This window comes from Phocoena phocoena, chromosome 2 (assembly GCF_963924675.1).
Source record: "Phocoena phocoena chromosome 2, mPhoPho1.1, whole genome shotgun sequence".
Lineage (NCBI taxonomy): Eukaryota > Metazoa > Chordata > Mammalia > Artiodactyla > Phocoenidae > Phocoena > Phocoena phocoena.
In genome coordinates, this window is record NC_089220.1 from 37,387,881 (window position 1) to 37,400,783 (window position 12,903).

The 12,903-nt window shown below is 41.6% G+C and overlaps 1 protein-coding gene across 1 annotated transcript in view; it reads left to right on the forward strand.

Annotated features, from left to right (window-relative positions):
• The first annotated feature begins 12,119 nt into the window (after positions 1-12,119).
• The window catches only part of SGPP1 (sphingosine-1-phosphate phosphatase 1), a 33,783-nt gene continuing 32,999 nt past the window's right edge, over positions 12,120-12,903 (forward strand). Inside the window, exon 1 of the mRNA XM_065872867.1 lies at positions 12,120-12,776. Coding sequence (XP_065728939.1) covers positions 12,120-12,776 — 657 coding nt within the window. The remainder of the gene's footprint in view (positions 12,777-12,903) is intronic.

Sequence of the window (12,903 nt, forward strand, 5' to 3'; positions counted from 1 at the left end):
TGGGGCACGAACCCGCATCCCCTGCCTCGCCAGGCAGATTCTCAACTACTGAGCCACCAGGGAAGCCCAGGAAACAGTCTTGAAGGACTCAGCCAGGTGAGAGATGGAAGGAAGTGAGTTCAAGACAGAAATAACATAAACTGACACAGAGAACGGACACAGAGCACTGACACAGAGGCACAAGGGAGAATGAAATATTCAGAGCAATTCATTTCAGAATAACTAAATATAGAGTGAGGGTATCAGGGCAGTGGTAGGAGCGAGAGGCAGGAGCAGGATGATGACGACCTTGTATATGAGGCCTGAATAGCACCTGGCTTCCCTCACTCTGCCTGCCAACGTCCCCTTAGCTTGCATACCTCATGGGGGGACGGGAGAAGACAACAAAAAGTCTGGTAGTAGCCAAACAGCCTCTGTAAAACCAAAGCTCTGGATAGACTAGACCTCAATCACCTGTTTTTCCTCTTGCATCCTGAGAGATCTAACATTAGCCCTTCGGGAATGCCAAAGTAAAATTTGAATTTTATCCTGAAGGCCACGGGGAAAAAAGGAAGGATTTTAAGCAGGATAGAACTGGGATCCAGTTTGCCTTTCAAAAAGCAGTTTTTAAAGCAGGGAAGAGATTTGAGGGGCTGGTAAATGGAGCCAGAGGTATGAAGAAGACAATGATTCTAACCGAATATGCTGAGTTTGAGATAATGATGGATATTTGTACGGTGATGTTAAAATGATAATATACCAGATTCAGTTCTTTAAATAAAATTTCCGGGGTATATTCTGTGATTAACTCACTTAAGAGTTAAAAAATTTCTTACCTATATAATGTCATTTTAGCCTTTCCATAATCCTATAAGGTTCTTGTTCTCTCCACTTTGCAATGAGGATTTGTACCTCTGAAGTTGTAAGTGATTTATTTGCCTAGGATCTTAGAATCTTAGAGGAAGTCAGTGGCAGAGCCAAGCCCCAAATCTAGCTCTTCTGAATCGAGATAGTGTTCTTTCCATAACTGCATACGTTTATAGTAACTCATTAACTCTTTATTCAGTGTCAATTTTGCTCCCAGCATTTTGTCACTGGAAATAAAAAGGAATTAGAAGCTCAGCACAGGGCCTTGCCTCTGGGGGACAGCAAGAGGTTTTGCAGCAACAAAAAATTGTCAGCAAAGCTGTAGATTAGCAATCAGATCTGACTTCTAGTTCTAACTCTGCCTCTAACTACCTGCCTGATTATATTTGATTTGAAAATTGGAAAACCTACCTCAAACAAATTTAAATAGAAAGGGGAATTTATTGGCTCATGAAATCCAAGGAAGAACTGAACAGTCAAGCATGAAGAAAGACAGGGCAGCAAAGGTGGCCTGAGGAACAACTGGGAGGAGGGGCTCAGACCTTGGCAGGAGTCTTTGACACCTTTTGTTTCTGCTGCTATCTGTGGCAGTTTCACTTTCTCTCACATGAACCCTGAATATGGGGCATGATATTGGTAGGTAGAAGGAAAGAAAGCCAGTGTTCCAGGTAGGCAAAGGAGGCTCTGAGTTAGTGATGTAAGTGGTCTATGAATGAAAGACAAGCCTGACTGGAATGGAGGCTTCATCCTTGTTCCTTGGAAATAACATTGGATTGCTAAGGTAGAAACTGATTATGTTGAACCTAAAAGATAGACACAGAATCTGTTATGGTTGAAGCAACAATTATAGATTTCCTGTATAGAGTCAACTGTGACTCTGAAACCCCACTTTACAATGTAAATCTTCAACCACTTCCTAGAATGCTCCTTCCTTCCTTGTCAACTAAACTTGGCTTAAGAATAAAGAATGGGGGGCTTCCCTGGTGGCACAGTGGTTGAGAGTCCGCCTGCCGATGCAGGGCACACGGGTTCGTGCCCCGGTCTGGGAAGATCCCACATGCCGCGGAGCGGCTGGGCCCGTGAGCCATGGCTGAACCTGCGTGTCCAGAGCCTGTGCTCTGCAACGGGAGAGGCCACAACAGTGAGAGGCCCGCGTACTGGAAAAAACAACAACAAAAAGTACAGCTGCAAAGAGAGATGTTAACAAACAAAGAAATAAAATATTAGGGAGAAAAAAATTATTTAAAAAAAGTACTACAGAATTGGGGTAAAATAAACCTGAGTGTAAATGGTCTGCATGGTAAGGAAAAAAATTCCATGGTGAGCTCAGCCTGTGTGCACCAGAAACAAAGTGGGTGAGAGGCCATTTAATTTGTTGACTGAGATACACTCAGACCATTTTTCTATAAGGTATTTTTCTCGTAGAATCTTTCTTTGGGAGAAAGTGATTGAAAGGCTGGGGCATAGAAAATGTAGAGGATAAAAAATTTAACTGTTACTTATAAAATTTTATCTATATTTGTCATACATTTTCTTTACCTTTGTGGTATGATAGGTATCTTTTTGAGAATTCAAAAGAAATCCTATTTTTGAGAAATATAAAACTAATCAAAGATGCAGGATAAAACCATTAGGTTATATGAAGTTAATAAACATGGGTTTAATCTCTCAAAAATATTCATAATGACCACTTATTGATGCCATAAGTGCTATGTAATGACATCTACATGTCAAAAATATTCTAGTAATAGCAATAATTTATGGTAAATAGTTTGCAACATATAAATTCTGTAGTTTAACAAATACAAACTTAAGTTGAAACAGAAATAGGCTCACAGACATAGAAAACAAACTTATGGTTACCAAAGGGGTAAGGGCAGGGGGAGGGATAAATTAGGAGTTTGGGATTAACATATACACACTACTATATATGAAATAAACAACAAGGACCTACTGTATAGCACAGGGAACTAGACTATCTTGGAATAACCTATAATGGAAAAGAATCTGAAAAAGAACATATATATAGACACACACACATATATATGTAAATTATATATATATATATGAATTCAGTTATATATATATATATAAACTGAATCACTTAGCTGTACACCTGAAACTAACACAACATTGTAAATCAACTATACTTCAATAAAAATTTTTTTAAAAATTCTAAACAAAAAAAAAAGAATGAAATTAACTTGGGTTCCTGGTAGACAAAAGAAAATAAATTAATTATAATGAATATTCAGTTTAAAATGAATATCATCATTTTCTTATTAAGTAACACAGTTTCCCCCACCCCAAGGGGTTTTATGGACATATAATTCACATTGCACATTGTATTAGTTTAAGGTGTACAACATAATGATTTGATATATGTATATATTGCAAAATCATTACCACAATTTTAGTTAACATCCATCACTTCACATAGTTACAAATTTTTTTCTTGTGATGAGAACTTTTAAGATCTACTCTTTTAGCAACTTTCAAGTATACAATACAGTATAACATAGTTTTGAACATAAATTACTTAGAAGGTGCATTTCTAATGATAAAGTTCTTTGAACTCATTGTAAAAGTAGCTGAATCAATGATTTATCACAACTCAATATGATAAATTACCTGTTGAAGGTAAAATGACCAAGGCTAAGACTGTATATTGTATGTTCCCACTACTTTTAGGAAAGTTCCATTAGAAATGACAGCAACATTTACCTTTATAGAACACGAGTCTTAAGAATGTTTCAGAGGAGGAACCAAGATGGCAGAGTAGAAGGACGTGCTCTCACTCCCTTATGCAAGAGCATCAGAATCACAACTAGCTGCTGGACAATCATCGACAGGAAGACACTGGAACTCACCAAAAAAGATACCCCACATCCAAAGACAAAGGAGAAGCCACAATGAGACCATAGGAGGGGCGCAATCACAGTAAAATCAAATCCCATAACTGCTGGGTGGGTGACTCACAGACTGGAGAACACTTATACCACAGAAGTCCACTCATTGGAGTGAAGGTTCTGAGCCCCACATCAGGTTCCCAACCTGGGGGTCTGGCAATGGGAGGAGGAATTCCTAGAGAATCAGACTTTGAAGGCTAGTGGGATTTGATTGCAGGACTTCGACAGGACTGGGGGAAAGAGAGATTCCACTCTTGGAGGGCACACACAAAGTAGTGTGCGCATCAGGACCCAGGGGAAGGAGCAGTGACCCCATAGGAGACTGAACCAGACCTACCAGCTAGTGTTGGAGGGTCTCCTGCAGAGGCTGGGGGGTGGCTGTGGCTCACTGTGTAGACAAGGACACTGGCAGCAGAAGTTCTGGGAAGTACTCCTAGGCATGAGCCCTCCCTGAGTCCACATTAACCCCACCAAAGAGCCCAGGTAAGCTCCAGTGTTGGGTCCCCTCAGGCCAAACAACCAACAGGGAGGGAACCCAGCCCCACCCATCAGCAGTCAAGCAGATTAAGTTTTACTGAGATCTGCCCACCAGAGCAACAGTCAGCTCTACCCACCACCAGTCCCTCCCATCAGGGAACTTGCACAAGCCTCTTAGATAGCCTCATCCACCAGAGGGCAGACAGCAGAAGCAAGAAGAACTACAATCCTGCAGCCTGTGGAACAAAAACCACATTCACAGAAAGATAGACAAGATGAAAAGGCAGAGGGCTATGTACCAGATGAAGGAACAAGATAAAACCCCAGATAAACAACTAAATGAAGTGGAGATAGGCAACCTTCCAGAAAAAGAATTCAGAATAATGATAGTGAAGGTGATCCAGGACCTCAGAAAAAGAATGGAGGCAAAGATCCAGAAGATGCAAGAAAGGTTTAACAAAGACCTAGAAGAATTAAAGAACAAACAAATAGAGATGAACAATACAATAACTGAAATGAAAACCACACTAGAAGGAATCAATAGCAGAATAACTGAGGTAGAAGAACGGATAAGTGACCTGGAAGACAGAATGGTGAAATTCACTGCTGCAGAACAGAATAAAGAAAAAAGAATGAAAAGAAATGAAGACAACCTAAGAGACCTCTGGGACAACATTAAATGCAACAACATTCGCATTATAGGGGTCCCAAAAGGAGAAGAGAGAGAGAAAAAGGACCAGAGAAAATATTTGAAGAGATTATAGTCGAAAACTTCCCTAACATGGGAAAGGAAATAGCCATCCAAGTCCAGGAATAGCAGAGAGTCCCATACACGATAAACCCAAGGAGAAACATGCTGAGACACATAGTAATCAAACTGGCAAAAATTAAAGACAAAGAAAAATTATTGAAAGCAGCAAGGGAAAAATGACAAATAACATACAAGGGAACTCCCATAAGGTTAACAGCTGGTTTCTCAGCAGAAAGTCTACAAGCCAGAAGGGAGTCCCATGATATACTTAAAGTGATGAAAGGGAAGAACCTACGACCAAGATTACTCTACCCGGCAAGGACCTCATTCAGATTCCATGGAGAAATCAAAAGCTTTACAGACAAGCAAAAGCTAAGAGAATTCAGCACCACCAAACCAGCTCTACAAGAAATGCTAAAGGAACTTCTCTAAGTGGGAAACACAAGAGAAGAAAGGAACCTACAAACACAAACCCAAAACAATTAAGAAAATGGTCATAGGAACATACATATTGATAATTACCTTAAACGTGAATGGATTAAATGCTACAACCAAAAGACACAGGCTTGCTGAATGGATACAAAAACACGACCCATATCTATGCTGTCTACAAGAGACCCACTTCAGACCTAGGGACACATACAGACAAAGTGAAAAAGGAGAAGTTACAACAGACAATGCAGAAATACAAAGCATCCTAAGAGACTACTACAAGCAACTCTATGCCAATAAAATGGACAACCTGGAAGAAATGGACAAATTCTTAGAAACGTATAATCTTCCAAGACTGAACGAGGAAGAAATAGAAAATATCAACAGACCAATCACAAGTAATGAAATTGAAACTGTGATTAAACATCTTCCCACAAACAAAAGTCCAGGACCAGATGGCTTCACAGGTGAATTCCATCAAACATTTAGAGAAGAGCTAACACCCATCCTTCTCAAACTCCTCCAAAAAATTGTGGAGGGGGGGGCGGGTAAAAAAAAAAAAAAAAAATTGTGGAGGAAGGAACACTCCCAAACTCATTCTATGAGGCCACCATCACCTCAATACCAAACAAGACAAAGGTACTACAAAAAAAAGAAAATTACAGACCAATATCACTGATGACTATAGATGCAAAAATCCTCAATGAAATACTAGCAAACAGAATCCAGCAACACATTAAAAGGATCACACACCATGATCAAGTGGGATTTATCCCTGGGATGCAAGGATTCTTCAATATACATAAGTCAATCAATGTGATAAACCATATTAACAAATTGAAGAATAAAAACCATATGGTCATCTCAATAGATGCAGAAAAAGCTTTTGACAAAATTCAATACCCATTTATGATAAAAACTCTCCAGAAAGTGGGCATAGAGGGAACCTACCTCAACTTAACAAAGGCCATATACAACAAAATCACAGCAAACATCATTCTCAATGGTGAAAAACTGAAAGAATTTCCTCTAAGATCAGGAACAAGACAAGGATGTCCACTCTCACCACTATTATTCAACATAGTTTTGGAAGTCCTAGCCATGAGAATCAGAGAAGAAAAAGAAATAAAAGGAATACAAATTGGAAAAGAAGAAGTAAAACTGTCAGTGTTTGCAGATGACATGATAGTATACAGAGAGAATCCTAAAGATGCCACCAGAAAACTACTAGAGCTAATCAATGAATTTGGTAAAGTAGCAGGATACAAAATTAATGCACAGAAATCTCTTGCATTCCTATACACTAATGATGACAAATCTGAAAGAGAAATTATGGAAACACTCCCATTTACCATTGCAACAAAAAGTATAAAATACCTAGGAATAAACCTACCTAGGGAGACAAAAGACCTGTATGCAGAAAACTATAAGACACTGATGAAAGAAATTAAAGATGACACCAACAGATGGAGAGATATATCATGTTCTTGGATTGGAAGAATCAATATTGTGAAAATGACTCTACTACCCAAAGCAATCTACAGATTCAATGCAATCTCTATCAAATTACCAATGGCATTTTTTACAGAACTAGAACAAAAAATCTTAAAATTTGTATGGAGACAAAAAAGACCCCAAATAGCCAAAGCAGTCTTGAGGGGAAAAAATGGAGCTGGAGGAATCACACTCCCTGACTTCAGACTATACTACAAAGCTACAGTAATCAAGACAATATGGTACTGGAACAAAAACAGAAACATAGATCAATGGAACAAGATAGAAAGCCCAGAGATAAACCCACACACCTATGGTTAACTAATCTATGACAAAGGAGGCAAGGGTATACAGTGGAGGAAAGACAGTCTCTTCAATAAGTGGTGCTGGGAAAACTGGACAGCTACATGTAAAAGAATGAAATTAGAACACCCCCTAACACCATACACAAAAATAAACTCAAACTGGATTAGAGACCTAAATGTAAGACCTGACACTATAAAACTCTTAGAGGAAAACATAGGAAGAACACTCTTTGACATAAATCACAGCAAGATCTTTTTTGATCCATTTCTTAGAGTAATGGAAATAAAAACTAAAGTAAACAAATGGGACCTAATGAAACTTAAAAGCTTTTGCACATCAAAGGAAACCATAAACAAGACAAAAAGACAACCCTTAGAATGGGAGAAAATATTTGCAAATGAATCAACAAAGGATTAATCTCCAAAATATATAAACAGCTCATGCAGCTCAATATTAAAGAAACAAACAACCCAATCCAAAAAATGGGCAGAAGACCTAAATAGACATTTCTCCAAAGAAGATATACGGATGGCCAAGAAGCACATGAAAAGCTGCTCAACATCACTAATTATTACAGAAATGCAAATCAAAACGACAATGTGGTATCACCTCACACCACTTAGAATGGGCATCATTAGAAAATCTACAAATAATAAATGCTGGAGAGGGTGTGGAGAAAAGGGAACCCTCCTGCACTGTTGGTGGGAATGTAAATTGATACACTCACTATGGAGAACAGTATGGAGGTTCCTTAAAAAACTAAAAATAGAATTACCATATGATCCAGCAATCCCACAACTGGGCATATGCCCAGAGAAACCAATAATTCAAAGAGACACATGCACCCCAATGTTCATTGCAGCACTATTTACAATAGCCAGGTCATGGAAGCAACCTAAATGCCCATCGACAGACGAATGGATAAAGAGGATGTGTTACATATATACAATGGAATATTACTCAGCCATTAAAAGGAATGAAATTGGGTCATTTGTAGAGATGTGGATGGATCTAGTGACTGTCATACAGAGTGAAGTAAGTCAGAAAGAGAAAAACAAATATCGTATATTAATGCATATATGTGGAACCTAGAAAAATGGTACAGATGAACCGGTTTCCAGGGCAGAAATTGAGACACAGATGTAGAGAACAAACGAATGGACACCAAGGGAGGAAAGCAGGGGGTGTAGGGGTGGTGGTGGTGGTGTGATGAATTGGGTGATTGGGATTGACATGTATACATTGATGTGTATAAAATTGATGACTAATAAGGACCTGCTGTATAAAAAAATAAATAAAATAAAATTCAAAGAACAAAGAATGTTTCAATATTACATAAAGTTAAACTGAAGTACAGAGAGAGAGGGATATAACAAAATTTGTTTAACATGTTGATTGTGAGACATGGATTAAGACATTTTTGGCTTTGTAGGCAAGACACTGAATCACACCCATATAGTCATATCCTTACTTGGGAGCAATATTTTTTTCTTTTAAAAAATGTTTATGCTTTATTATAAAAATGCTTGCCACAGAATGTTTAAGTTTGAATCTTTTGATATAGTTAAATTTCTGTTAAGTTTTAAGATATTCTATTATAAAAAGTTCAGAGTGAATGTGAATAGCATCCACCAAAACTACTATTCTTTCCAGTGTGGTGTTTTGGTTTCCAGCTAAGACTTTGTCCTTATCATTAACAGATTTATTGCACCAGCAGGACAGTGTTAGCCTCTTAAGTTTGGTCAACTTGCATTCTTTTTCCTCTTTAGTGCAGTCGTAGGCCAAATTCCCATTTCCCCATCATTTTTGTCTCCATTGCCTTTAAAGGGAATATTGCATTCTGATAAAATCTGCCAGTGCTGAAGGAGTCGTAATTTGGCCATGGAATACACAGACAGTCCCCAGTATGTGATGGTTCGATTGAAGATTTTTTGACTTTATGATGGTGGAAAATATTACACATTCAGTATACACCATACCTCAAATTTGAATTTGATCTTTTCCAGGGCTAGGGGTATGCAGTACAAAAGGCTGGGCAGGGCAGGGAGCTGCAGCTCTCAGTCAGCCACTAGATCATAAGGGTAAACAGCTGAGACACTTATAACCATTCTGTATCCAGCCATTCTGATTTTCACTTTCACTACAGTATACAATAAATTACATGAGATATTCAACACTTTATTATAAGATAGGCTTTGTGTTAGGTGATTTTGGCCAACTGTAGGCTAAAGTGAGTGTTCTGAGCACGTTTAAAGGTAGGCTAGGCTAAGCTAAGATGATGGGTAGGTTAGGTGTATTAAATGCATTTTTGACTTACGATATTTTCAATTTATGATGGGTTTATCAGGACCCCCACCTCAAATAGAGTAAGATCTGTAAAGATCACCTTCTACTTTGTTTTATATATTTTCCTCTTTTTCTGCTATCTTTAGATTAATGCCCAGAATAAAAATTTCTTGGATAAATCTGAATAATTCCCCTACAAACAAATTATTTTCACAGAAAAGCATGTGTAAAGTGCCTCACTGAGACTGTTCGACATTTCTTTCTACGAACAAAGTTGCTCCTTGACTATGTCTGTTTCACAGAACCAGTCACAGCTAACCCAATGCTGCCTCTCTGCCTCTCTCCACATAGTGATTGCTTGTATCTCACTTCCTAGAACTGTTTATTATGCCTGGCTTTACATCTTTGAATATACTTGCATGTTTTCTCATGTTTTGTCTTCCTCACTAGATTAGAAATGTCTCAATATTAGAAACAATAATTTCCAATCAGGGATGGACTATTATTTGCCTGCAGATCTCTGAATTCAAATGAAATCCTTTCAAATCCCTTCCTTCCAATTCCCAGAACCCGGTTCTAGTTCAGGCACTCATTCTCTCTCGCCTGATTACTGTAATCATCTTCTAATGATTTACCTGGCCTTTGGTCTCTAACCTCTGGCAATTCATTGCTGATTTCCTTCCTAGTCATCTTTCTAAAGCACAGTTCTGCTGGTGTCACTGCCTAGCTTAAAGGCCTTTGATGGCTCCTCACTGCTTCCAAAATAAAATCCCCAGCCTTTACAATCTGGTCCTATCTTCCGTTTCTAACCCCATTCCAGCCACTTACCCTTCCTACTCTGTATTCTATGAGCTATTAATTGTTTACCAAATACATCTTTGCACATTTCCATCCCCTATCTTTATTCATTTTCTCTCTTCCTCCGATGGACTTCTCCACTTATTCATATCTTGCTCTTCAATTATGATCCAGCTCAATTGGATCACCTCTTAACACCTTTCTTGCTGTCCCTAGTCAACTTGTTTCTTCTTTCCAGAGCATGTTGTTTATGACTCAGTTGTAGCACTTACCATCTGCTCTGTACTCCAGAGGTGGATCTATCTCTGTCTCCCATTTATACTGTGAGCAACTTGAGCGCACGGTTGATGATTTATTCATCTTTCCATGGCCACGGCCTGGCAAGTGGAGTGGGAGAAGGAGAATAATTCTCCCTGAAAAAGAAGAAAATATTTCTAATGACATAAGGGAGGGGAATTTTCCAGCCTGTTTCTTGGAAGAAGTTCAAATTTTAAAATTATAGACATTCACCGTACCTGAAATAACTTCCTGGAATTAGAGTTCAGAGCCCTTCTGATAAAAAACGATTCTTTCTAGAAGTCAAGTTTGTAACTTGTGAAACATGAAAGTTAAGTCTCTCAACCAGACTTATCAAACTCAAAAATCTACACTCTGTGTTCAGCCACCAATTATGTATCTTCTGTGCAACCCTGCTAGCTATTAGAATTTACTAAAAGGAATTCTATATGTAAGTCAATAATAACTGTGATCTCTTAAAACCAAACAAAGGCCAGTCTTGAAAATTCCCTGGGCAGACAAAACCAATTTAGTCATTTCTTGCTTATGCCTTTGGAAATTATAAACAAAATTTGAACTGTTTCTCACGGTTGATATGAGGTAACCACTGAAAATTCTACTATTTTAACCAATCACTATGAAGAAGAAACAGTCACGGCCTTTTCACTATATAAGCTGCTTTATAACAATATATCCCTGAGCCTCACTCCATGTTTTGGTTTGAGTGATTCTAGTTTGCAAACTGTTTTTTGGTGTGTGCACAATACCCTTTCACTAATGACTATTTCAGTGATTTATTGGTTTTACTTCGGCTATTTGTGAACTTTTGACAATCAATGACACGCTATTGTCCTGGGATCTATATCTACTCTTGTCACCACTAGTCAACTGGCACGTGGCTTTCAGGACACCAACCATCAGGGACAGCTCCGTAATTACTTGTTATTCCTTGAGTCGAACGATTCCGGGCGCATGGTGGTTACTTAGCCTTCATTCACCATTTGATTCTGTGCCAGCAGGTCGTCCGGGTGCTTGGCCACTGGCACCGCCGAACCTGGCACCAGGATCGTGGCCTCTTCCAGTCAACGCTGGACCGAGAGAAGCCAACAGCCCCAGCTGGCGGGGAACAAGGGCTGAAGTTGGAGAAGGAGGACGCGCAAAGTCCCGCCCGCCGAGCGCCGCGACGCCTGGTGGGTATTAATAAGGAGAACCTCAAGGCCGCGGCCCCGCCGAGCCTCAGGCGCCCTGACGCCGCCCGTGTGAGCTCGGGGCGGACCCAAGCGGCCGGGCCCCCTTCCATAGTGGCCATGGGGGCGGGGCGGGGCGCGGTGCGCGCCGGCGCGTGGAGGCCGCGGGCAGTGGCGGAGCGCGCGGGGCGGGGACGCGCGGCCGCTGAGGCCTGTGGCGCCGTCACCCGGCGGACTCGAGCGGGTGGAGGGAGGCGCCGCCGGCGAGGCGCGCGGAGACAGATCGGGGCTGCACCGGCGGCCGGTCCACCCTCCCGCCGCCGTCCTCCGGCCCGCGGACCGCGCGGTCCCGTTATCATGTCGTTGAGGCAGCGGCTGGTCCAGCTGGTCGGCAGTTTGCAGGACCCTCAGAAAGTGGCTCGTTTCCAACGGCTGTGCGGGGTGGAAGCGCCGGTGAGCCGCACCGCCACAGCTGCCGCCGGAGAATCCAGGCGCCAAGAGCTGCAGCTGGGGGCGTCCGGAGGCCCCCCGCCGCCCGGAAGCTACCGCAATCAGTGCCCAGCCAAGCCGGGCGGCGGCGGCGCCCCCAACGGCGTGCGGAACGGGCGGGCGACCGAGCTGGGCCCGGCCTCGCAGCGCCGCGCGGGGGTCCTGCGCCGCAACTCGCTGACGGGCGAGGAGGGCCAGCTGGCCCACGTGAGCAACATGCCTCTCTACTACCTGTTCTGCTTCGGCACGGAGCTGGGCAATGAACTCTTTTACATCCTGTTCTTCCCCTTCTGGATCTGGAACCTGGACGCCCTAGTGGGCCGGAGGCTCGTGGTCATCTGGGTGCTGGCCATGTACCTGGGCCAGTGCACCAAGGACATCATCCGCTGGCCGCGGCCCGCCTCGCCGCCCGTGGTCAAGTTGGAGGTTTTCTACAACTCAGAGTACAGCATGCCCTCCACCCATGCCATGTCCGGCACCGCCATCCCCATCTCCATGATCCTCCTCACCTATGGCCGCTGGCAGGTAAGGGTCCCTGTCCTCGCCCGGCTCAGCCTAGGGGAGTTAAAGGACTCCGAGCCGCTGTTGCTGTCTGCAGTTATTTGAATTTGGCCGTTCCCCTCCCAAACCTCTCTTCCCACAGGTTTTCACA